The sequence below is a fragment of the Ursus maritimus genome, unplaced genomic scaffold, assembly GCF_017311325.1.
Source record: "Ursus maritimus isolate PB19 unplaced genomic scaffold, ASM1731132v1 scaffold_4, whole genome shotgun sequence".
In the NCBI taxonomy this organism is placed as follows: domain Eukaryota; kingdom Metazoa; phylum Chordata; class Mammalia; order Carnivora; family Ursidae; genus Ursus; species Ursus maritimus.
Genome location: NW_024426552.1, coordinates 3666265 through 3690508, shown reverse-complemented (window position 1 = coordinate 3690508; position 24244 = coordinate 3666265). Strand labels below are relative to the sequence as shown.

At 53.4% G+C, this 24244-nt stretch overlaps 2 protein-coding genes across 2 annotated transcripts; both read right to left on the bottom strand.

The window, feature by feature from the left end:
* Nucleotides 1–2094: 2094 nt before the first annotated feature.
* Nucleotides 2095–4862, bottom strand: TFF3 (trefoil factor 3). Its single transcript, XM_008710200.2, has 3 exons — nucleotides 4766–4862; nucleotides 3315–3461; nucleotides 2095–2175 (listed from the first exon to the last, which is right to left on the bottom strand). Exons 1-3 carry the CDS (start codon nucleotides 4845–4847, stop codon nucleotides 2162–2164), a joined length of 243 nt encoding a protein of 80 aa, XP_008708422.1. The 5' UTR covers nucleotides 4848–4862; the 3' UTR covers nucleotides 2095–2161.
* A 5191-nt stretch (nucleotides 4863–10053) lies between these two features.
* TFF2 (trefoil factor 2) lies at nucleotides 10054–24216 on the bottom strand. The gene is made up of 6 exons (XM_008710249.1): nucleotides 24138–24216; nucleotides 23258–23407; nucleotides 22316–22462; nucleotides 20426–20500; nucleotides 19776–19973; nucleotides 10054–10148 (listed from the first exon to the last, which is right to left on the bottom strand). Exons 1-6 carry the CDS (start codon nucleotides 24214–24216, stop codon nucleotides 10054–10056), a joined length of 744 nt encoding a protein of 247 aa, XP_008708471.1.
* Nucleotides 24217–24244: the final 28 nt, after the last annotated feature.

Below are 24244 nucleotides of genomic sequence, written 5' to 3'. Positions count from 1 at the left end.
TGTGCCCCCTGCAGGAACAACAGAGAGAGGTTTGGGGGAGAACTTTGAGCCCCAAGATGAGACAATTAAGCCCCCCAGGTTGATTCTCCTGAGCAAGGTGGGGGGGTCCCTGGAAGGAGGCCCCTGTGCTGTGGGTGAAGGTTGTTTCCATGTCTGAGTCTGACCTGGGGTCTCCCCGAGTTACCCGGGAAGACACTCCCAAGACTGGAGCGTGCAGCAATGGGCTAGAAGACATGGCCGCAGGTGGTGGGGGCAGGGGGCAGGACGGCCCCCGTGGTGGTGTCTGTGGCTCGGATCCAGCCCGCGAGTGAGGCGGCGGGTGGCGACAGCAGTGTCTGTGAGGGGTGACGGCTGCTGGGCGGCGCTCCTGAGCTGCATCCAGGGAGGGCGGGGTGCGGAGCCTGGGGACCCTCGTGCCTCCATGGGGCCAGGGGCTGTCCCTGTCCCCGGCCAGGCCTGAGCCCTCTCCTCACTCCGCAGTTGCGCGACCACGCCTGGAAGCTGCAGGTCCCCGAGGGCCCGTTTGGTCACCGGGTGGCAAGCCTCCTCTGAGGGCCTGGCAGCCGCAGGCAGAGGATACAGCAGCTCTTTGGTACCCCCCCCCGCCCCCGCCCGAGCGCCCCCTGGGACGGCTGGCCTGGGGGCAGTGATTCCTCAGCTGTCGGTCAAGAGGCCGGGGCATTTTCCCGGAGTCCAAGCCCGGGCCACCCAGGGCCGTGGGAACTCGCGCTGAGAGCCACTGGGGGTGAGGTGGCCCCGCAGAGGTGGGGCTCTGTTTGCTCAGCTCACCCCTGGAGTGGGTCAGCGGGGAGCCACGGAGAACAGATCCGGACTCAGGACCCTCCAAGAGGAAAGACAGGGAGGTGTCCCCTCGCTGGGGGAGGGTGTGGCGAGCGCACTGCAGCCGGCAGCTGGAGGACGGCTGCCACCCGCACCCAGGTGTGAGGACTTGCTCGGGGGGGGATAACGCGTCAGTGGGGGTCTTGCTCTCCCGGGACCTCAGGGCTTTAGATTCAGAAGCCTGGGCGTCTTGCCGTGGCCCCCTCACAGCAGACCCCATTGCACGGGACTTTCAAAGTCTTTTTCCTTATCTTTCCTTATCTGCAAGGCAAGGGTAATGATATCTCACTTCCCGGGACATTGTCAGCTCTGGGGACCTGGCCCCAAGTGCAGGTCCCAAAACAAGGAGTTCTGATGGGAGCCGGGGTCTCTTTCTCAGTAAGAGGGTGACTCAGACCAAGACACCCCACTTCTGTGGGCTGCACTACCTTCTGAAGGCCCTTCGGAAGGAAGGAGCACGCGGGGAATCGCATCTCTGGCCGAGGGAGCGCAGCCGGCAGAACAGCCCATGGGACCCCGTCCCGAGCGGGGGTGCGCGCTAAGCTTCCCACCTGGGGGCCCCGCGTAGCAGCGGTGGGGAGATACATGTCCCAGAAAGTCAGGGACGGAGGGAACAACCCTGTATCTAGGGGTCGTTAGGACGTCCTGAGAACCTGGGATGGAATCCTCATGGTGAGACTAGCTCATTTCTTCACAAAGCTGCATCCGTTTTCAGAAGAAACAGGTGAGAGAAGGCCTCCAACGAGTCACAGGAGTTACACTTCACTTGCAGATAAATACAGAAAAGTGCCAGTTGGTGAGACGGTTTTATTGGTTTGCTCTCTCCATGAAGGAAGACGGTAATCATCTTCTTTTTTCTGCACCTTACATCTGAAATGTCTTGTCTGAGTTTGCCCGAGGTGGTGGCCCTGAGAAGGCTGCAGGGCCCCCCGCCATGGCAGGTGCGGTCTGAGGCCGGTGACAGCCTCACGCAAACCATGCGGCTACTTAGGGGTCATCTTTCCGGTCGGAGGGGCCTGGGAGGCTCTGGGCCAGAGGCACTCGCACCCCCTCCCGCCACCCCCGTCTGGGAGAGGCCGAGAAAGGAGAGCCCCTTGGCAGAAATAAAACACAAGAGCATCGAGTCTCAGGAACGAGGAACGGCTGAGTACAGCATCTTTATTGGTAAAGACATCAGGCCCCAGGCGCTAGCTGGCAGCAGGGCTTGCCGGGAGCCGGTGGGAGAAGAGCGGGGACATGCGGCAGCTGGCAGAGGACACAGGCAGGTGCCCTGAGTGCAGAAGGTTGTATCCCGGGGTGTCCAGGGCCAGTGGACGTTGCTTCAGAATCTGCATTCTGGAAACAAAGCACAAGCATGCATCCCCATGACCAGCCTCGGCCTCACCCGCCACGTGCCGGGCTTCTGAAGGTGAAGACAGTCTCCAAGGTCAGCGCCTTGTGCTGCTTTCTCCCCAAGTCACTGGGAAAGTGTTGAGTGTCCGACCTCGTGGAGAATAGCCATATGTGCCACCAGAACCTAGGGCTTCTGGCAGGTGATAGAAAGGATGGGCCTGGGCAGGGCCACTGTCAGCACCCAAAGGAGAAGATGTAACACCCCCATCTCTCCCCCCTGAGGGGCCCCCAAAGAATGGGGACAGCCAGCAAAGAGGCAATGGACAACTCCCTCCTAGTCCCAAAGCCTTATCTGAGCCTCTGCTTGGATTTGCCAAGAAGGGACAGGAGGCCTGGGGCCGTGGGCGGGGCCCCATCATCGGCATCAGCTGGAAGGCGGCCCCACTCCCTCATTACTGGGGACAAAGGGCGCGTGCCGATTCCAGGAAGGTGCCTTGTGTAGGCGCCTGTGTCCTTCTTAGAAGATGAGCTGGCATTGGGACTGCCAGGTGGCTTCCAGCAGACGTCACGCCCCAAATGTGGGACGGGACTGACGGAGCCAGGGCTGCACACCCCACCCCTGCCCCCACCCCGTGTGTGCAGACACCTGCTTGCGGCTGACTCGGGGTTCCCCGGAGTGGCTGTCCTGACCCCACTGCACTGAGGAGGAAGGGAAGGGGGGCACTTTGGGTGGAGGCAGAGTGGGGGAAGATGGGGGGGTGCAGAGAGACACCGAGGCTCCGTGCCCAGAGCCACCACTGTCTACACCACCAGGAGCGCATCACAAACGACAGTGCTGTTTGCTGAATGTAGCTTCAGACATTGGCCCCGCTTCGCACACCGGTGCGTTTTCTGCTCCTCTCCAGGGTAGTTTTAAACTAGCTCCCTGTACAAAGCACCTTGACTTTGAACACCTTTTCGAAACAACGGCTTTTAGAGTCGGCACAAACCGCTCGGCAGAAGGACAGCAGGGGACAGCCCCTGGGCACGGCTCCTCTGACTGAGGCCTCCGCCTATGGACAGCCACGGCGTCGGGTGTCCTGCCCGGACGTGTGTGGCCTCCGGGGACCCAGGAAGGATGCCGGGCAGGCGGGGCGGCTCACCTGTATCCTGCAGAGGCTTGAAGCACCAGATCACCCCAGGGATGCTGGAGTCGAAGCAGCATCCCCGATTGTTGCACTGCTCGGAGGTGATTTCGGGGTAGCCACAGTCCACCCTGTCCTTGGGCGACACCTCGCACAGGTTCGTCGCTGTCCCAAACGACACCCGGTCAGCGCCGAGCCCGCCTGGCCCCGGGTTGGTTTGCTGACTTCCGTTTGCCAGCGGGCCCCCCGCTTCTGAGTTCGAAGCATATGACCCCACCCGTACCCCAACACCTGCTCGAGGAGGACGCTCTTCCCGCGGAAGGTTTACTTGCCCTGTCGGAGCTCTGGCCTCCGCCAGGGTGCCCCTCGCACTGTGTGTCCCCAGTGCCCTGTTGGGGGTCCACGCACCATGGTTCCCTCCCGCTGGCAGGAACCCGTGGCCATCTGGGGGCCCCCAAACCCAGAAACAAGGTTCCCCGTCACTGTTTTATCTACAAGAACTGTCCCCCTAAAAAAATGAATAGTATAAAGGAGATGCACACTCAAAATAGAAAACCACAATGCATGCTGTTTTCCCTTCCTTTTCCATGTCTTCCTGTCTCCCGATTGCTTGGTGTGTCCCATCTTCCTGGCACATCCTTGCGTCCTCAACAATTGTTTTTGAAGCAAGACTATGTTGTCTCAAGTTCTGCAATGTTTGCCTTGTCACCTAATGGGATTTTCCCTAGGAAAACAGAAACCACAGGAAATCCCCCAAATCCTCTCTATCCCTGCCACTGGGTGAGTCCTCATTCCAGTGGTTTCCGAGTTTCACTAGGGCTGGGAACCCAGAGACCCTGTGGTGTGGGGGGCACTTCCTGGGCAGCAGGAGGAGCAAAGCCGTCCAGGTGACCCTGGCGGGCACGCAGGCTGGGAACCACTGCCTTTGGCACCTGATAAGAGCCACACCCTAATTTCTTCAAACTTGGGTGGATGGGACAGCCACACCCCCCACCTGCAGGTGCAAGGCCAGGGCTGAGTGGAAATTGTTGGTGTGTACTGAAAATGTTCTGGAAGAAACTGTGCTCATTGGTCTTTCTGTTGGTAAATGTGTCCACACAGTGCGTCAAGACCTAGCTGGTAATTCAGAAATCTGCAGCCAAGAAGGCAATGGGGTAGTAGGGTTGGCAGGGGCTGCCGGCCAGGCCAGGAAGACCTGGGTGCTAACCTGGGTCCAGCACCGACTGGGAGGGTTGCCTGTGGTCAGTTACTAACTTTCTGAGCCTCTGTTTCCTTGTCTGTAAAATGGAAACAGTAAGACCCAGTTTGTAGGGTCCGGTAAATGGCAGTTACTAATTCACGTGGGGGTCTGGTCACCTTCCCCAAGCCCCCAAGCTGTCCCCCCGAGCCTGGATCTGGTGTCCCTTCCCACTCTGCCACCAGCACCCTCCTTCCTGCGGCGTGGAGAGGAAGTCAGAGGAAGTACTCACACAGGCCCTGGTACGCCGCTGTCCAGCTGGAGGACCCCAGCACCAGGACCACCACCAGCAGCCAGAGCGCTCTGGCCTCCATGGTCACGGGCGGGCGGGCTCCGGGGACCCGTCTGCTCAGAGATGTGCCGCGTCAGCCAAGAAGACGCATTTATACCGCTGTGTTTGTTCAGGTACTCTGGCTTCTGTTTGTTCGGGGACAGCCCTCCCCTCTGGCTCTGGCCGCACCTGCTTTTCCCTGCACAGGACTGGGAAGCCCCCAGCGGCTCGTCTTCCTGAGGGGGACAGGGCGGTCTGACCCCACCAGCGCAGAGCAAGCCAGCTGAGAGGCCAGACTCCAGTCTCCAGATTAACACTCCTCTCCGGAGAGCAGGGCTGTCAGTCCCAGGCTAGCCTGGCCTCGGGGACAGCATGAAGGCTCAGCGTGGGGCTGGACGGCAGCCAGAAACCCAGCCAGGAACAGCCCAGAAGGTTCCCTGCTCAGTGACCACAGCACCCAGAGTCCCGGACCGGCCTTGGGGACTTGAAAAGATGGGTCACACCCCACTGCCTGTGAGTCAGGCACGCTGTGCACACGGATCTCATTCCTCCCTCATAACTCTTAAGATCCTGTCCTTTCTGTCTCTATTGTTGACAGTAAGATTGATTTTCATCATTAAGTACACTTCCATAAATGTATTCAATAAACTTATTCAATATTTTAATAAAATTTAGGTTAATAAATTGTAATATTTTGATAAAAATAGAATACATGCAATAGATTTTGAAAATTAGACAATCCAAAAAAAAAAAAGCCCTCCTGTCCAGAGGTATCTGTGTTTAACACTTTCTTAGGTATTTTTCCAGAAATGTTCTCTCTGGATCCAAGCATGTGTTTACCACAAATGAGAGCTTACTAGACGTCTTTGCTCAGCTTGCCTTTTTTTTTTTAATGAAGGATAGATCCTGGAAATTACTTTATAACAACTTATCAAGAACAAGATGGGACTAATTGCACCCACCTTGCAGAGGAACGCACTAAGGCTCACAAGACAAGGTGCCTGTGTGGGGCTCCGTCTCGTGGGCCTGGCAGAGCAGGGACCCAGGAAGCTGTGTAGGAGATGGAAGCAGGTGCACCTGTTGGTCCCCTCGGCCCCCGGTGGGGGTGTGGGGTGGGAGGAGGACCTGAACTACCCCGGAGTTTGTGCCCAGAGCTGCCCTCCACGCAGGGACTGATGGGGCCTGGCCGTGCACGTGCTGGCATCAAGCATGGAGTCCCGCCTTGCGACAGCCCAGGCCTAGCCCCTCCTACTCAGCAAGCCCCTGAAGAACCGACCCCAGGCGACCCCCACAATCTGCTCTGCGCGCCCCCCACCCCCAAGATAACTGCAGACTGCAGAGAGCAATGTCTGTGTTGTTTTCAGGGCTGTTTTGCTCCCAGAAGGAGAGCACGCGTCCAAGCTAACAGATGGCACAAATTTTATTATGAAAAGATCATCCTAGAGAAAATCCCTGGGAGCCTTTTCTGGACACCCTCCGCCTTCCCACTCCCCACAACATCCCACAACAGGCCCGGCCTGGGTGTGGAGCTGAGCCAGGTTCCAGGAAAGCACAAACACCCCAGAATAGGGCTCAGAAGGAACAGCTATTTGAAGGCTCTTGGAGCACCTGGTTTCCATCTGGCCGCACTTGTAATCCCCGGGGGAACTGGAAACCTACGGATACTGTCCCCTGCCCGCCCAGCCTGGGCCGGTCATTCAGATTGCTGAGTCGTCCCGGGCAGCTGGCGCCCAGAACCACCACCACGGAGGAAAACCACTGGGCCTTTTGCTTCGATTTACCTCAGCTGATGTCAACGGAGTCTGGGGCTTGCACTGAGGTGACAAATCCCTGCCCTTGAAGAGCCTCCTGTGGGCAGACAGGGTCATGTTGGGATTCTGATGGGAAGCTGAGAGGTTTGGCCCCGAGTCACTTTACCGTCTGTGCCTCAGTTTCCCCACCTGTCCCAGAGCGCCTCACTCACAGGGCTGCACGAGTGGGTAGCACAGAGCTGAGCCAGGCACCTGCCGGGTGTGGCATAGTAGCCGAGGCCACAGCGGGTCCAGGCTCAGGGACCCCTGGGTCTGATAGGGCGGCCTGGGGCCGAACTGGGCTGCTGGGCAGAGACCGCACAGGCTTCTGGAGGACAGCGGGCTCGAGCTGGCCCATGGGGACTAGAGCAGTGGGTAAATGTTTGTGGGGGGAATGTCCTGTGTGTTCCTCATCTCTGTTCTGGTGAACCCTCCCGCTCGGGGCAGAGGTTGGGGACCAAAGAGCCCACCCCGCCTCCCGGAGCTCATGGGCCTGTAGGCTTCCCCAGCCTTCCTGCTCCTCTTGGGGGACGTTCATCTTCCAGGAGTGAATGAAAAGCAGGGCAGAAGCTGCAGGCCCGGACTGGTCGCCAGCCCCACCCTGACCAGGCGCTGCCCTGGGCAACCCTGAATCTAGGGTCAGCCTGGCTCCTGCTGGGGGCTCTCTCCTTCTTCGGCCTCTGAAATCTTACCTCTGCCACAGTCTCCCTGGCCATGTGTCTGGACTGTCCCGGGTTCCCTCCCCTATGAATCCCTCCTGCCCTGGGCTGCGTGTGCTGATGTCCCAGGGAAGGTGAGGTGCTCCCGGACGGGTCCCAGCAGCGGGGGTTCTGGCCCCGGGTGCTGGGGCTGCAGCCTCCCACCCGCAAGGTGCACGGCCATGGGCACATACACGGCACAAGCGGGGACTGAGTGTGCGTCGAAGGCAAGGTGCTCCACCTGCTAATTTTGGACCCTAAGGACGCCAGGCAGAGCCCCCAACCTCAGAGCCCGCGGGCCCGTGAGGGAGAGTAAGTCTTGCCACGTGGACTGCGATGCAATGTGGTAAGAACTGGTGGAACGCTGCCCGGCGGGCTCCTCGCTGGCAGGGCAGTCTGAACTGGGTCTTGAGGAGTGAATAGGAGTTCACAGATGGGTGCGGGTCAGAGGGGGTCTCAGGCGGGCACTGCTAACTCGCCCAAGCACCAGAGTCAGCGTGGCCTACGCAGGCTTACACATCCCGTGCTGCCCCTCAGCTCACTGGGATTGTCACTCTGGGTCAAGCCAGCAGAGAGCCCGACGGAGGGAAAGATGGGTTACACCGGGGTTAGCCCTGGACTCACACACCCTGGGGAGCCTCCTATTGACCGGCTGTCACACCGTCGAGCAGCTGCCCTGGGTGAGGCACCGCCCTCTGTGTTCTGCACGGAATCTCCTCCTGCTCCCCGGAGAGGGGCTTCCAGACCCTTCCTGGAGGTTTACACTGAGGACAATCGTAGGGTTGGGGGGCAGAACTGTGCAAATGAGTCTCCCACCCACTCTGGAGGAGGACAGGTAGAGGACAGAGGGTGAGTCAGAACAGAGGCCAGGAGCCCTAGGAGTCCCCTCATGGAGCCTGTGCCTCCTGCCTCCGGCACCGGGCCGGGGTCTGTCCTACGATACAGAGGGGCATGCGACAGTCTCTGGGTGTCTGGAGGAACCAACGTCTAGCCCAAAGTCTCCTGCTGGTGGTTTCGGTGATAGTAGCCCTAACCCCAGAGCTCCTTGGGGTGCGGTAACAACCAGGAAAGTTTCCTGGGAATAAGTTAGCTGATGACCAGGACACCAAAGGAAGAGAGATAAGTCAGGAATCAACAGAGCTAATAGCCAGGGAGCAGATGGGCCTGGGGGTACCAGGCCCCTCATGGACAGCCCCACCTTTCAGACCCGGATGGGCCTTTCCTGAGCAGCTGGACCAGCTCCAACAGGAAGCCCAGGCTCTGGCAGTTGCACTGACATGAAACACGGAGATGCCCCCGACCTGCACCTGTTGCTTGCCAGCGCTTGGCCCAGCACCGAGCCGTGTCCCAGGAGGACAGCCAGGGAAGGCGGAAGATGGCCCTCAGCCAGCCGAGCTGAACAGCCGGTGTGCTCTTCCCTGTGAATCAAGCCGTTGTCACCAAGTGACTTCCCAAGTGTGCTGGAATGGATCGTGTCCTCCCCAAATTCAGATCCTTCCTGGAACGTCCGAGCATGGCTTATTTGGAATGGGGCGGTGGCAAGCGTAATTATTGAAATGAAGATGAGGTCGGACTGGAACAGGGTGGCCCTTAATCCAATATGACTGGCATCCCTATAAGGACAGAAACACAGACACTTGGGGAGACAACACGTGACAATGGAGGCCCGGGCTGGGGTGACGCAGCGAAGCCCCGAGGAGTGCTAAGGGCTACTTGCGGCCGTCAGGGGTGGAAGAGGCTAAGGGACCCTCCCCCAGAGCCCTGGGAGGGAGCGCAGCCTACGCCACCTTAATTTCAGACTTCTGGCCCCCAGACTGCAAGGAAAGAGATCTCTCTGCGGGAACCACCTAGTTCAATGGCCTTTGCTCCTCGAGGCACATCTAGCTCTGAGATCTACCTTCACTGGCATTTTCTCACAAGGGGGAGGAAAGCACACAGTCAGAGACCTGGAGAGCTTATGTCCCGGGGACCTTCCCCTTTCCCACCCTGACTGGGCTTCCCGGGAGCTCTGCCTGGTGCTTGGTGCCCCTGCACCCAGGACCCTGTCCATCCTGCCAACCACAGCCCTGTGCTTCCACACCCGTCCTGGGCCTGCCTTTGCCCTCCCTGTGCACCGTCGATCTCTGGTCTCTACAAATCGCTGGCCATATGTAATCAATCACCACTGTTTGTAGAGCCCGCTCCTGCCCTCCCATACCTCACCCAAATAATCCTCAAGGAGTCCTTTGTTCTAATTTCCTTGTCTCTGGGGAGGCTAAGACAACACAGGCTGGTGGGCAACTGTGAGACTCCCATATCCTGGTCGAAGCTGGGCCAGGCTCCACCCCCCCAGGCCAGGGGAGGCCCCTTAGGGAGGTGACTGTGTCATGAGTTGTCCAAACTGGGACACTTTTCAGAGCCTACAGGGAGGGCACGAACAATGATTATACCAGTCAGAGAAGAAGTGTGAACGGGGATCATCCCGGCCCAATGGGATGAAGTCCACCTGCCAAGCGGGCATCCCGCCGGCCCCCCACTGGGTAGCGGTCATTTTCGAGTCCGTGTGACTTTGATGGAGCACAGACACTCTTCAAAGCTCTGGAACCACACAAGCCATGCGATCAAACGTGAGTGCGTCATGCTCCGTCACGTTCTGACATACGTGTTGTGAGCTGATGGGAAACGCGTGTGTGGGTGTGAGTGTGTGTGTCTGGCCCGCCGGGTGCTCAGTCTGCTCTGGCAGAGGCCATGGACTGGGTAGCTCGCGAGCAGGGTTTATTTCTCACAGCTCTGGAGTCTGGAAGTCGAGGATCGTGGTGCCCGCGCGGTCACCTTCCGTGAGGGCTCTCTTCTTGCTCACAGATATTTCCACCTCCCCTGGTGGAAGATCAGAGGGGCAAAGGGGAACATCAGACAAAACTTCCCGGACATGTGGGGACAGTATCACAAGGTCTAATAGAAATAAAATAGAAAAACAACAACAACAACAGCTAAACAAGAAAAAAATTAACCATCCTGGATCTTTGAGAAGATGAAACAACAATCAGTACATTTCTAACGAGACCCACCAAGAAAACAATGAGAGCAGACACGTATTACCAACATGAGAAATGAAAGATGGGTATCGCTTTAGTCCTACAGACATTAAAAGGAAAATCAGGTAATATGCGGAATAATATCAATTAATTTTTATACCAACAAATTTGATGACTCAGATAAAATGGACAAATCCCTTGAAAAACACAATTTACCAAATGGACATAAGAATAAATAGAAAATCTAAACAGCCCGATTTCTATGGAAAATTTTGCGTTTACTGTCAAAAACTTTCCCACAACTAAGTTTCAGGTTTAGGTAGGTGGTTTCACTATTTCATTCTGTCAAAGAGCTCCCATCTCACACAAACTAAGAAAAAAGATGAGGAAGGACTGCTTCCCAGATCCCTTTATGGGACCAGCATAAATCTAATTCCAAAACCTGGCAAATATGTTATGAACTATGAAAGACCATCATGAACATAGATTCAGAAAAACTTAAGAAAATACTGGCAAACGGAATCCAACAACATATAAGAACAGTAACACGTCATGGAGGGCAAGGGTTTATCCAACGATAACGAGGTAGGTTTAACATCAGATAACCAACCAATGCAATTCACCACACTAATAGAAAAAATGAAAATAAAAAACGTGATCATTTCAATAAACGTGTAACAAGTGTTTAACGAAATCATATACTCACACATGGTGCAGACCGTCAGACAATAGGAATAGAGAGGGACCTTCAGCAGCTGATAAATGCCGTTTACCAAAAGCACCCAGCGCCATTCTTCATGGTAAAATACGAGCATTCTCCCCGTAAGACTGGGGCCAAGGCAAGGATTCTTACCCTCGCTTCTATTTAACGTTTAAGGGTGGGTCTAATAGATGACATAAGGCAAGAGGGAAAAAAGGCATGAAGATCACAAAGAAGAAGTAAGACTGCCTTTATTCACGGGTGATAACTTTACACCCAATTGTTTGCTGCTAACATATGAAAACACAATTCATTTTTATATTAACGTTGTATCCTGTCATTTTGTGGTTTTAAAGATTTCTTGGGATTTCCTAAAATCGCACATATTGTGAAGGTATCGGTGATAGGTTGGACTCAATCAAAATCCAGGCTCCCTATTCAGCAAGACGTGACAGGCGACTAAAAGAGCCAAGCCACAAACTAGGAACAGATATTTGAAACCCGTGCAATTGACAAAGGATCTCTATCAGGGAGACATAAAGAATTTCTACACACCAATGAGAAAAAGACAAACACGGTTGTTAAAATACACACAGAGGTAATTTACGGTAAAGGTGGAAAGACGTCCAATGTCTCTCATGGTCGGGATGACATTGTACCCATGTCACAAAACACCGACAAGGGTATAGAGAAAAAGGAACTCTGCTTCAAAGTTGCCAAGTGTAATTAATGCATCTGCTTGGGCCAAGCATTCTGACTATACGTAGGGAACGGAAGTGCGTGTTGTTCTGATAGGAAGACACCAGGAATAAGATACATAATTGCTCATCAGTAGGGGATGCCCTCCGCATCAGAATGAACGCAACAGACCCATTTTTATCAGTAGGAATACATTTCAGAAGTTAAATGTAAAATATAAGATCAAAAGCCGGTATATTATAATACCGTTTCTGATTATTTGAAAACAACAAGCACCAGGTACCATTTGTGGGTATGCATGGGATAATGTACACTGACTTCAGAATGCCTGTTTACTCCAGGAAGCGAGGGATAAGTATGCATAAAGGTGGTGCTTTGATTGTTTTATCTCTTTTTATAAAATGAGAGGTATCAGGGCAAATAGAGCAAAAGTCCAGCATGAATAAATCTGGGTAGTGTGTATATAGGGGAACACTACCTTACATACGGTTTATCTGAGGAAAAGGATTTGAAATCCAGGTAACATAAGGTGGTTTGGGAAGCAAGGGGAGAAAGCGCTGGGAGTGACCAAGCCTGGGAGAAGCCAGCTCTGAGGCTCGGGATCTGAACACTGGGTCCTGGGTTGGAGGAGCCATTTTAATGTTCCATCCGGGATGCCTGGTCAATATCAAAGGGGCTTATCTGGTCCAGGAGGAGGGAGGGACCACTCTGGAATCCCATCCAGCATCCATCTTAACAGTGAATAAAGTCTCCAGTCATTTCAAGTTTTCTGATTTTGATTCCTAGGTCCCTGGGCTTCTTCAGTGCAATCTCAGCTCTCTCTCCATATTAGCAGGTTTGCCAAATCTGTTCGATATGGAGACCTGACTATGTTCCTGGGAGAGGAGGAAGAGAGTGCTTGCGTATGACTTGGTATCCCGGCGGGCAAGTGCCAAGCGATCTGGGTTCATACTATTCCTCTCTGAACCCAAGTGTGCTATTGGGGTGTTCTCTGACGTGCATCCTCTCAGCCTTCACCTCAAAGTCCGTCAGAGAGAATAAACTACAGATTATGATTCTGACTTTCTAGAAATGAGCACTAATCCATCCGAGGAGAAAAAAAATGGCCCATTAGATTTTTCACTAAAAGGTACATAAGAATGATCAGAGTTGAAAGTATCTTACATCCATAAAATGCAACCTTATGTCATACCTGGTCTTTTCCACCACATCCCAGACAAGGTTTAGCTCAGCTGCGGTAGTTTTTAGGGAATTCAAAAGAAATTGAAAGCAGATCCCATCCTTAAGAAATGCATCGTTTGTCAAAAGCGAAAAACCTATTGGACCATCAAAACTGCAAAGAGAACATGCAAGATGACCTGGGCCAGATTCTCCACATTCTTCCTTGCACCTGTCTATGTGGGGGAGGGAGAGTCCTCTGAGCGGGCGAGAAATTCCTCACCGCCAGCCATCTCTCCGGGGCTGCTGCTCACAGGGATTCTGGCTGGTTTGTGTTAAAGGTGCCACATGGGTATTTGTTGGATTTGAAGCAAGTATGTCTCTCACGTTGGCCCTTTCAGTACTCAGCATCACTCAATGTTTCGAAGAATGCTCTTGCCCTACTGTCACGTATGCACCCCATTAAGCATGTAATCCATCGGGGAACTGAAAGCAAAGTGTGAGATCACAAACAATGGCAACGTCCGCAGGCAAGAGCCAGCCTCGGTGGCCAATGCCTCCCTGTCGTTCCTAGTCACAAAGACGTCCACCGTCCACCGGGCCTCAAGACCCGTGATAGCCCTGTTTTGCATATGAAACATCAAGAAGCTAAATACTGTGGTTCATGAGCAGATTACTCACACATACGTAGCACTCTACGATATCTTGTTCTGAACATCTTGCGTTACCAAAGCGTTAATATTTGTTGAGCTCCTATAGGTGGATAAATTATTGAACAAAGGACAATCGGTCAATATTTACCAAACATTCTTTGTGTGCACAGGCTTCAGCCCAGGTACTGTGGGAGGTCATAAAGGGAGAAGATGATGTGGTCAACACTGATAAGAAAACTGCGGTCATGGAGAGGGCATCATAAAGTCAAAGTCAAAGATCCCATGGTGGGATCTGGCCACCTCCCTACCGCGGCAGCGAGTGCCCTCTGGTGGCTCGCACACTGAGAAGGATCCAGCAGGCGAATATGTTAATTTCAAAAATGAGGTCACAAACACACACGAAGGCTGAGGGAGGAAAGATATGTGGGCGTGGGGTATCGACGTTAGCGCGTCACTCTTCTAACAGAGGTGGTTTTGAAGGAATAGGAGACTCTGTACTGGGCTCTGCCAGGCAGCAGGGATGTCATCGAGCCGATGGGAGGTGTGTTGCGTGAACATGAAAAGATGCAGCAAGCAGGTGCCTCTCTCCAGGGCATCAGGACGGAGCAAGACACCCCCAGACGCGGAGCGTAAGCGGTGGAAGACACCCCAGGTAGCCAGGGGGCGGAAGAGTCCCCGGTACTTGGCTTCCAGGTGGCAAGAACCAAGCAGAGTGGTCACGGCCTGGGCCCTTCCCCATCTTTTATGTGGAGTGGGAAGGTTGAGAAACGATGACCCTGACGGTCTAGAGACAGAGACTGGGATTCGAGCTTCCACGGGTGTCCCCGGACACCTGCAGCACGGTTTCCGGCTGGATAACCACGGTGCCTTTCCAGGCGGTGTGAGTCAAGCAGTGACGCTCAGTGTGACCTGAGGTAGGACGCCGTCCTCTCCCCAGCAGCGGGGGCGTTGTCTACATGACGGGGGCCCATGCAGTGACCGCTTTATTGATGATCTGGGGGTGCAAACGATAGCCATCCCTCGTCCCTCACGACTCAGTTCCATGGGCCTTGGTCTAACTTGCTAACCAGACTCCTGAGTTGTACGCCCAGAGCTGCTGACCAGTCCTGGAGCAGATCCCTGGCTTCAGCTGACCTTCCCGCCCTTCTCCTGAGCTGGAAGCCACTTGCTGCTCAGCTCCCACCTGTGGGAGGACAGAGGTGCCTGCTTTTGGCTGCAGGATGGATCCGTGAAGGGACCTGGCCTGAGGCTCACGGGTGAGGAAGCTATAACACAGTGCTCCACCCCGAGGCCACATTATCCACTAGTTACCCAGCAAACGGCATCACTCCAGGCAAGCGCCCGGTGGCTACCGAGTGAATGGAAAGCGGAGGCTGAGAATTTGCTTATCATCACACTTTTATGGACCCCCCGGTAAAACAAACCGAGAGCGGGCAGACCGGAACGCCACGTGGTTTCATTTCCTTGACGAAGGATTTTTGGATCATGATTCAACACACTCAGTGCACCAGGGTCCATCTTGCAGAACAGGGCAGCACAACGCCGGAAAGTTCAGATCCTGGAGCCAATAAGCACTCGTGAGTCATTACGAGGGTCAAGAGTGGTAGGCGGTACAGAAGCGGACATCGAGCCACGCGTCCCAAACCTCCCGTCTGTGGACACTTCTGACGGAGAACAAAGTGTCAAGCCCTTTTGTAGGGATGACGAAGAATAGTTGGTAGTAACTTTGCAGGGTACAGGGTAAAATGCATCGATATGCGAATATTTCACTTCTGATAAGTGCTTCATTTAAAACACAATAGTTTATATTCTGGCCATTTTTTTTTCTTTTTAACATTGTTTTCACTTTCTGGAGAAATGTGGATGCTCCTGACAAGATTTTTAAGTCAATCCATCAGATAACTTCTCGTGCTGAAGATCCAAAGTTGGATTTTCACTGTAATTATTTGTATTATGATTCTCCTCATTCGCTTCCTATATTTCTTGACCAGTATTCCATTTGCTTTCTGCTTTTAACCAATAGTCGTCATGATTAAAAATTGTAATAATTGGAATTTATTGATAAATTATATTTATTAAAAATAAATTTATATTATATTAATTATATATAAATAATATAATATAATTATATATAATATATATTATTATATTATGATATAATATAAATATACAATAATATAAATAATAAATAATAAATATATATTTATATATAATATAGTCTACAATATGTATTATAGACTATATTATATTATAATACATTATAAAATAAAGTATATGTATTAAAAATAATAAAAAATAAATCTAAAATAAAAAATCTAAAAATATAGATCTAAAAAAAAATCTAAAAATATAGAACTTTAAAACACTAATGATCAGAAGGGATTTATCCAGCAGGACACTGAGCGAGTAGGGTGCCATCTTGATGGTCCCACAAAATAGAATTCAGGCCAAAGCACTCACTCATGACCAAGAAGGACACTAGATAAGCCGCAAGTCACAATGAGGATGTAACAGTTATAAACATGTTTGTACCAATAAAAGGCTAGGCAAAGGTGTTCTACTTTACAAACCAGAAAGAATGGGTCATGCAGGCAGAAATGGATAAAAACACAATCGATGAATGTTGGGGACACCATGCTGGGCCTAAGACAAGTCATGTGAACAGAAAACTAAGTAAGAAAATAGAGACACCAGCAGAGTAATCAGTAAGGTAGATCTTAGGGACACATGCACATGAGGCTTTCAGTCCTGACGACGTGACCTCGTAAGTGTCCACGGGAAAGGAGCACAAGACTTTGTCATATGCCTGCCTGCCAGGAAAGCATGATGTTCCACAGAGTGGAAGCCTTACAATCGCTCGGTGGTCAAAGACAACAAAACTAGGAAGTCAGGACAACATTTTTAAAAGGTTTTTGCACATGGATGTTTACATACTTTAAATATAAAGTAAACACTCGTGGCTAAAACATAAACTATGAACCAGAATTACAGAATTTTTAAAAAAATCATAATAAAAACACCGAATTTCTGAATGTATAAAGAATGTTTAAAATATCGATGGCAGTAAAATGTATAGCTTTAAACACAGATCAAGAATAAGTGGATTAAATTTCCGGCATAAGGAATCACATGAGCCCAAATAAAGCACTTGATGAAGGAGCTAAGGGGAAAAGTGTACAATTAAGCAACACATCAAAATGCCTGTTCTTCAAAAAAATAACCACACAAAACGGCTAAAATTTCAAACCACCAGCCAACCTAATTAAGGGAGAAAAAAGGAGGGGGGAAAACCCCAATATACGAAATAAGGATTGACGAAGGGGAAACACCTACTGAAACAAAGGAAACTGTACAACTTATACGAAGCCACTCTGCACAACTTTACGCAACTCTGTGCAATTTGGGAAATCTGGATGAGATGGAGAAGTCCCTAGGAAAAGCACGGTTCCCCAAAATTGCCCCAATAGAGACAGAAAGCTCAAACAACCTGCAGGAGAAATAGAGAACGTTACCCAGGCACACACCTGTGAGATTCTTCATGCCCAGAGACTCTCGCAGGGAAATTCTAACAAAGCTGCAAACAGCAAGTGGTCCCTTGGCTATAGAGATTGTTCCAGAGAATAAAAAACAAAGGAAAACGTCCAAATTCATACTGAAAAATTAACTTGAAAAGTGTCGTAAACCCAAAATGCTAAAGCTATAAACCTTCTAGAAGAATATAGAATAGAAAACCTCTGTGGCCTTGGATTAGGCAGATTTTTTTTTAGCGGGGGACACATAAAGTGTGAGTCATAGAGGTGGGCTTGAGCAAATGGAAACACACTTGCTCTTTGAAAGGTACTGCTAAGGAAAGGGAAGAGCAAGTCACGGACGGGGGCACGTGTTCGCACAACACCCGATAGCTGAAGAACTTGTTTGCAGAATAGATGAAGAGCCCCGACAGCTCAGGGTGAAGAGGACGAAGCCCCTGAGTAAAATGGTGTGAAGATTTGGGCAAAGGCTTTAGCAGAGAAGATGTAAGACAAAGACAAGCCCGCTTTGAAAAGACACAACACGTCACTAGCTGCTAGGGAAATATAAATGAAAATGAAAATGAAATATGATATCACATCCAGGAGCCTGGCTACAATGGAAAAACAAATGATACCAAGTATAGAAGTGGATACAGAACGCCTGAAATTCTCATACGTTGTTGCTGGGCAGGCAGAACGGGACAATTACTCTGGAGAAGGGTTTATTCGATTCTTACAAAGTAGCACTGACACTTCCCATGCTACCCAGCAATCTCACCTGCGGACTTTTACCCCGAGAAAAGGTATTTACCCAAAGTCCAGGGAGACCTGTACGTCATTATTCATCGCAGCTTGGTTCAGACTAAAGAACCGGGAACCTGCCAGGACTCCATCAGCTGGTGGGCGGTACCGGTGTCAGATGTCCCTGCTGGGGGACAGGGGAGAGGAGGGGAGCCCCCTTACACACACACAGAGCAGAGACCAGGATGCGATTTGGGAGTGTGGTGCTGAGTGAGAGAAGACAGGCCCAGGAGCACAGGCTGTTGGGTTATTTGTGTGAAATTCCAGAAGAGTCAAACTGTAGTGAAAGAAAGCGGATCACTGGTGTTTGGGGCTGGAGGCGGGAGGTGGGTATCGACCGTGAAAAGGCAGAGGGGATTCGACATCTTTGCTGTGGTAGCGTCTCCGTGAGTGTGCACATCTTTCAAAACTCAGCGAGTCAATTCACTTAAAACAGGCAATTTTTATTATATTGAATTATACCTCCATCGAGCTAATTAAAAAAAAAAAACACCTTTAAGGTTTAACTGTTAGCATTATCAGTGTTACTAGAGCAAAGACTGAGCTGATTAATGATGCTGTGACTGGGTCATCCCCCCACGTGCATATGTTGAAGCCCCCGTCCTCAGGTTGATGGTATTTGGAGATGGGGTTGGGGTGGGGGTGGGGTTACAGATGTAATTAAGCTTAAAGACCCTGATCTAATAGTGTTACAGGGTCACAGGGTTCTTGTCTCACGTAGTCGAAGAAGGAATCTCACGACACAGAAGGGTGACTTCTGTGATCAGTTTAGTCACAATAGTCATCGAGATGACTCTCTTGACGCTGGGAGGCCAAGTATAGCAGACACCACACATTCGCGGCCGGTTGACACCCGCCATGCCCAAGGAGGGGACGGCAGGGGCAGCGCTCTCCCAGGGTGGCCAGCAGAGGGCGCTGGAGGACTGCCGTGTGCGTGTCCTTGGCCGGAAGCTCTTCACATCCATTAGCCACCTGTCCCAAAGACGACAAGCAGAATGGTGGTCCTTCTTTCCTCGAAGCCACATTTCTGACTGTGCTGATGAAGCTTGAGCACTTACGAAGTTCTCTCTTTGGGTGACAGGAAATCATACGGAGTCGGCCACCCACGGGACCTTGTGGAAAGCTGGTCATCCTGCCCTGGAGCCGTGGTATCAGCCCATCTGTGTCTGAGCTTCCAGGGGAGCCTGGCTGGGCTGCAGCAGGGGTCACGCTCTTTCAGGTGCTGTGGACCAAGGCGGCTCCTCTGTCCCCAATCCATCTGGGTTCAGGGAAGTGCAGGAAACTCCCAGGAATGGCCTGGAAACCTCCCACAGCTGTTCACATGGACACAGACAAGCCTTGGGCAAGGGAATGCACACAGTAGGGGCTTTTCAGCAGGTCCCAGCATGGTCTTATCAGGACAAAAGAGCAGAGTCACTTCTGTCCAGACGCTCCAGAAGGAGCCCACTGGGTACCAGGCAGCTCACGAAGGTTAGTTTTACTTCCACTACAGCATGGCCAGGGATGGAATTAGTACCTATATTTTACAAACAGAAAGGCTGATGACCTGAGAGATAAGAGAACCCCCCGAGGTCACACCCCAGGGATATCAGCCCACAGGTGCCCTGGGACATGTCCTGTTTTTCCCTTGGCCAAGAGGCTTGTCCGAACATCTCTCTACCTGAACCACCAGGCAAGGACTGCATGACCGTGGGGAGCTGGGAGACCGAGACAGTGGGATTGAGGGGCAGAGCTGGCTTTCCCCCTTCGTCTGCTCTGGTCGGGGGTGACGCTGCCAGACCCTCTGCACCAGCCTCCCTGTTCGCCCACCAGCAGGGTCCCACTGGAGGAGACCAAACGGAGGGAAAGAGAAGCAGACACAGCAGAGGGGACCAAGGAATTACCTCATTGCAGGAGGAGAAAAGAGGAAGATTGGCTTTTTCTGATGGGGAGGGTTTGAATGTCACCAGGTGTTGCTCCCGGGACAACGAGGACCTTCAGGTGGCCCACCTCAAAGAGGAGGTCGGGGGGCAGCACCCTCCCAACCACGCTGGGGTACCACACAGTGACCTGTAACCCGCAGGTGTCAGAGTCTCTGACACGAAGTAGATCCGCCAAGCCCCCAGGGCCCATGGCAAAGGCCGTGCAGCTCTTCCAGAAGCTGCCTTCGGTTATCAGAGGGGCGACCCAGGATCGGCCCAGAACCCAGGGCACACTGCACTGGGGAGACTCCCGCCCAAGGAAGTGGGACTGGGGAGGGGGCATGAGAAGAGAACTCTGAGGAAGAATGCCCCATCCCGGCACCCAGAGATGCATGCCGAGGGCCCCCGCAGCCTGAGGACGGGGGCTGTGGACCAGAAAATACCCAAGGAGGGTACAAAACCAGCAGCTCACACCGAACCCAGCATGTATGATGGCCACAGCCACCAGTGCTGGGAGCAGAACCCAAACTCTCCGTCCAGGGGTGTTGGGACGGAAGAGTCATGCGTCCCTGGAGGTGCGTGCCAAAGACCGAAACAAGGGGCCAGACGTGGCTGTGGGCCTCGGGTGTGGCTGGGCCGTGCTCACTCGGAACCACACCACGAGCAACAGGGTGCTCTGTGGTGCATAACGTCACAGGCGTCCGTCTCCACCGGCCACCCGTCCTGCATCAGAGACCCCGAGTCCTCGATTCGCTGAGCTGACGAGTGTGCTGTAAGCCAGACAAAGATACAGCAGTGACTTGACTCAAAAGAAGCATCCCGAGAGCTCGCGTGGGCTGAGGTCCCCCCTTGAAGACGCACTTGTGAACATTCCTGCCTTTGGCTGCAGAGCCCGTGTCGCTGGTCCCTCCCCGCCCTGGAAGGGGAGGCCTTGGATTCCCAAGGTGTAAACCCCTTGATTTCCAAGGGGCCACTGGGTGACACCCTGGCTAAGCCAGCAGGCTCAGGCTGGAGGTGGCATTGGGGAGGAGGAAGAAGCCGCAAAAGACTGGCCCGTGTCCTCCCCCTGCACCCTCGCCCCTGACTGAGGAATGCCAGGACCCCTCCGCGGAGATGCAGGCCACAAGGTTTTGTACCCAAACCCTCCCGCAGGCTGGCCTGGTCTCGGTGGAGGTTATCAACCTCCTCTTTGGACCGGCTTTGACTGCGGCATGGTGCCGCAGCTGCTGGCGGGTGGAGGACGGGTAGCGTTGGAGCCAGCCCACCCTGCCCCACCCCTGCCAGGACGGATGGTGGTGCCCAGCACTCCTGCGAAAGCCGTGGTGTGGGATGCATTTGATAACAGCGAGGCAATTTTGTAACCAAAATCTGAAATGAGACGTTACTCCAAGAGGTTTTCAGGGCTAAGTCATTTGAGTTTTTATACGAATGATTGGGAATGGGAGTGACGGTGGGCCCTGAATTCCCTCTTGCTGCTGGGGTGGTTTGCACCTGCTGGACGAGTCGTCGAACCCCGCCCCCCACACTCACACTCTCACACCTGTATACACACAACTCCCTCTCTCCCTCTCTGTCTCTCCACGTCTGTGTCAATGAAGCCAAAAGGAAATATAGAAGCTTTTAAGGGTTTTCTTTATTTGAAGAAATGTATGTTGAACCAGTGAAAAGGATAAAAAGCAGATTAAGGAGAGCCAGGAACTCTGGAGACATGAGATGCGATGGTGAGTATTCTTCATCTCCAAACACCCAGGGAGCCTGGTGGGTTCTCGGAAGGGACTCTGCTTAGTAACTGCAATCTAGAAATGTGAAATGCCAGGGCTGGGTGACAGTGTCTGGGGGCTGAGGGAGCCCGCTCTCACAGGCCCTGGGGGCACCTGTCAGCAGGCCCTTGACCAGACTTCCTGCCCAAGGAGCTCCCTCCTCGCGTCCATTCTCCCCCCGTAACTGGCAATTACCCAGAGAGACCCTTAAGTCCCACAAAAATCACTCAGAAGTGTCCAAGTGAGGGCTGCACTCTTTGGCTCACCCTGATGTTCTGAAACAGGGAAAGAAAAGCGTTCGGCACGGGCAAGGGCACGTTGCCCATTTTGGGGGACGTGCCGGAGCTTTCCTTGGTGTTGATAACTCAGGGTCAGGAGATGCACTGCAGTGAAGGGGGAGGGGACGACTGGACCCCACCAGGGTGGCCCTGAGCAGGCCGCCGCGGGCAGAACTTGTTCCTCGTGCTCACGAGTGAGGGAAGAGCGAGGCCCACAGCAGAAGGCCCACGGGAGAAGGCCCACAGCGGAAGGCCCACAGGGGATGTCCCACGTCCACCCCAGCACCCAGTCCACGTGGCACTTAGTGGCACTGCCAACCCATGGCTGCATGACAGTCAGCTGGGCTGGGACCCAGGGGCGTGGCTGAGGTGACTTGCTCTCTGCAGCTGTCCCACAGGCCACCATTGGAAGGCTGGTGGCTTCCGGCTCATCCAAGAGCAGCTGTCACTGTGGGGAGCCACCCTCAGAGCCGAGTTTTCCTGAAACGGTCCCCACTGATCTCAGGGCCTGGCCCCGGCTCCCAGCCGCGTCCTGCGGGGACGTTACCTTCCACGGAGATTGGGAAGAAGCACCAGGGCACGTTGACGATCGTGTCGGAAAAGCAGCACTTGCGAGCCGCACACTCCTGGGGGCTGATGCCCGGGTACCCGCAGTTCTTGCGTGCCGACACATGCATGACACACTCCTCCAACTCTGGAAGGGGCAACACAGAGGCTCAGTGAGGGCAGCTCAGAGCCCACAATGCCTCTGCCCGTCCTCCCGCGGGGACGCTGCTGGGCTCCAGCCTCCGTGTGTGGTGAGGGGCTGCGGGACCATGACGCCCTGAGGACCGTCTGAGCATCTGCACGGATGCCACAGGTCAGATGTTCTAGGCCTTGGGAAACTCCATTGGCCTCCCCGGACCCGGTATTCCCATCTGTAAAATGGGGGAGTGCCGTACCCTGATGAGAACGGCGGTGGGCACCCGTTAAGCAGGTGAAGCATTTTGCCCGAGTCCTGAAAGCCAGCCACGCTTCCACAAGAGGGAGGGCCCTGCCTGGTAACCAGCTGTGTGTCTTGTGCCCTTCGGAGCCCAGGGGTCTGTGACGGCGGAGGGGGGCGGCTGCGGGTGCCAAGCTCCCCCCACACACAACTCTGCTCTGCACACACAACTTTCTTCTCTCCTCGTTCTCAGGAGAAAATCCTGGAAGTCTTAACTGACTCTCTTACCATTGGAGGCCTGTGAGCAGTTATGTGGATACTGGCCTATGAACTGCCTCCATAGCCCTTAAGGCTCCCTTGGAAGTCACAGCTCTGCAGTGGGGAGAGGCCCGGGAGCTGCTTTTCCTTCTCACCGTACAACTGGCGGGTTCTCACACGTGTCTGTGGGAGGGGCGAGTGGCTGACCCTTGGGGCTCCAGGTGTGGACAGCGGGCCAGGGGCCACCGTCTCTTCCCTGCTGGCTGGCTGGGGTGGGGGCGGGAAGAGGGCCACTCCCTGGCCGGTTACCTTGCTTTGGGAGGGGGCGGAAACACCAGGGGACGTTGGGGATTTTGGAGCTGAAGCAGCAGCCGCTGTCGAAGCATGTGTCGGGGGTGATGCCCGGGAAACCACAGTTTGTCCTGTTGTGTGCTGCGATCCGTGAGCACTGGCAGGCGGCTGGGGAGAGAGCCTTGGTCAACCTGTCGCCCCACGTGCCCCTGCCTGCTCTTGGGGGCACGTTCGGACCTTTCCCCAGGTCCTGTGGCCACACAGGGAAATCACAAAATCTCATCTCGCCCAGATTTGAACTATGCAACGTCCTGAGCAGCAAACAGGGCTCTGCAGAAATTATTAGTTAAGAGAAAGAAAGAAAGAAAGAAAGAAAAAGAAAGAAAGAAAGAAAGAAAGAAAGAAAGAAAGAAAGAAAGAAAGAAAGAAAGAAAGAAAGAGAATTCAGGAAAGACGGCAGACAGTGGACCTCGGAAAAGTCAAGATGAAAGGTGACCAAGGTGGGCTCCTAATGTCTTGGGGGCCTCCTTGCCCCAACCCCTCTCCCCAGCTGGCCCCCCAGCACCTGTGGTCACCCTGATCTTTTCCGGGAAGGAGGCCTTTCCTGGAGGTCACACACCTCTGGGGCCCCTCCTGAATGGCAGGGAAGGGTGCACAAATGCTATCAGCCCACATCACAGAGCTCAGGATGCCCTTTTAGCTCCTTCTGCTCTCAAGTGAACCCATCATTTGCCCTGCGGCTTTGAGGAAAAGAAACAAGAGCAGAGACCCACCAAGGGCAAGGGACTTGGGTACCCCCATTGCATTTGGGGTTTCTCCTGGCTCTCGGGGCCTGAATGCCCTGTTGCCCAGTCAAGGACACTGAGCTGCACAGGGCAACTTACGGGCGGTCACTTACAAGGTTTCTGGGCCCCCACCAGGACACAGAGCCCCAGGGTGAGGAGCACGGCCAGGAGCTGGATGCTTCGAGATGCCATGTCCATGCCGCACACCAGGACCGCCTGT

What these genes read in the sequence shown, in the direction of transcription:
- TFF3 (XM_008710200.2), bottom strand. Translation starts at nt 4,847, where the DNA reads ATGGAGGCCAGAGCGCTCTGGCTGCTGGTGGTGGTCCTGGTGCTGGGG. An exon ending in AGCGGCGTACCAGGGCCTGT is followed by an intron (nt 3,462 to 4,765) that starts GTGAGTACTTCC and finishes CGTTTGGGACAG; the next exon opens with CGACGAACCTGTGCGAGGTG.
- TFF2 (XM_008710249.1), bottom strand. Translation starts at nt 24,216, where the DNA reads ATGGCATCTCGAAGCATCCAGCTCCTGGCCGTGCTCCTCACCCTGGGG. An exon ending in GGTGGGGGCCCAGAAACCTT is followed by an intron (nt 23,408 to 24,137) that starts GTAAGTGACCGC and finishes CTCTCTCCCCAG; the next exon opens with CCGCCTGCCAGTGCTCACGG. An exon ending in TGTCCCGGGAGCAACACCTG is followed by an intron (nt 10,149 to 19,775) that starts GTGACATTCAAA and finishes ATCTTCCACCAG; the next exon opens with GGGAGGTGGAAATATCTGTG.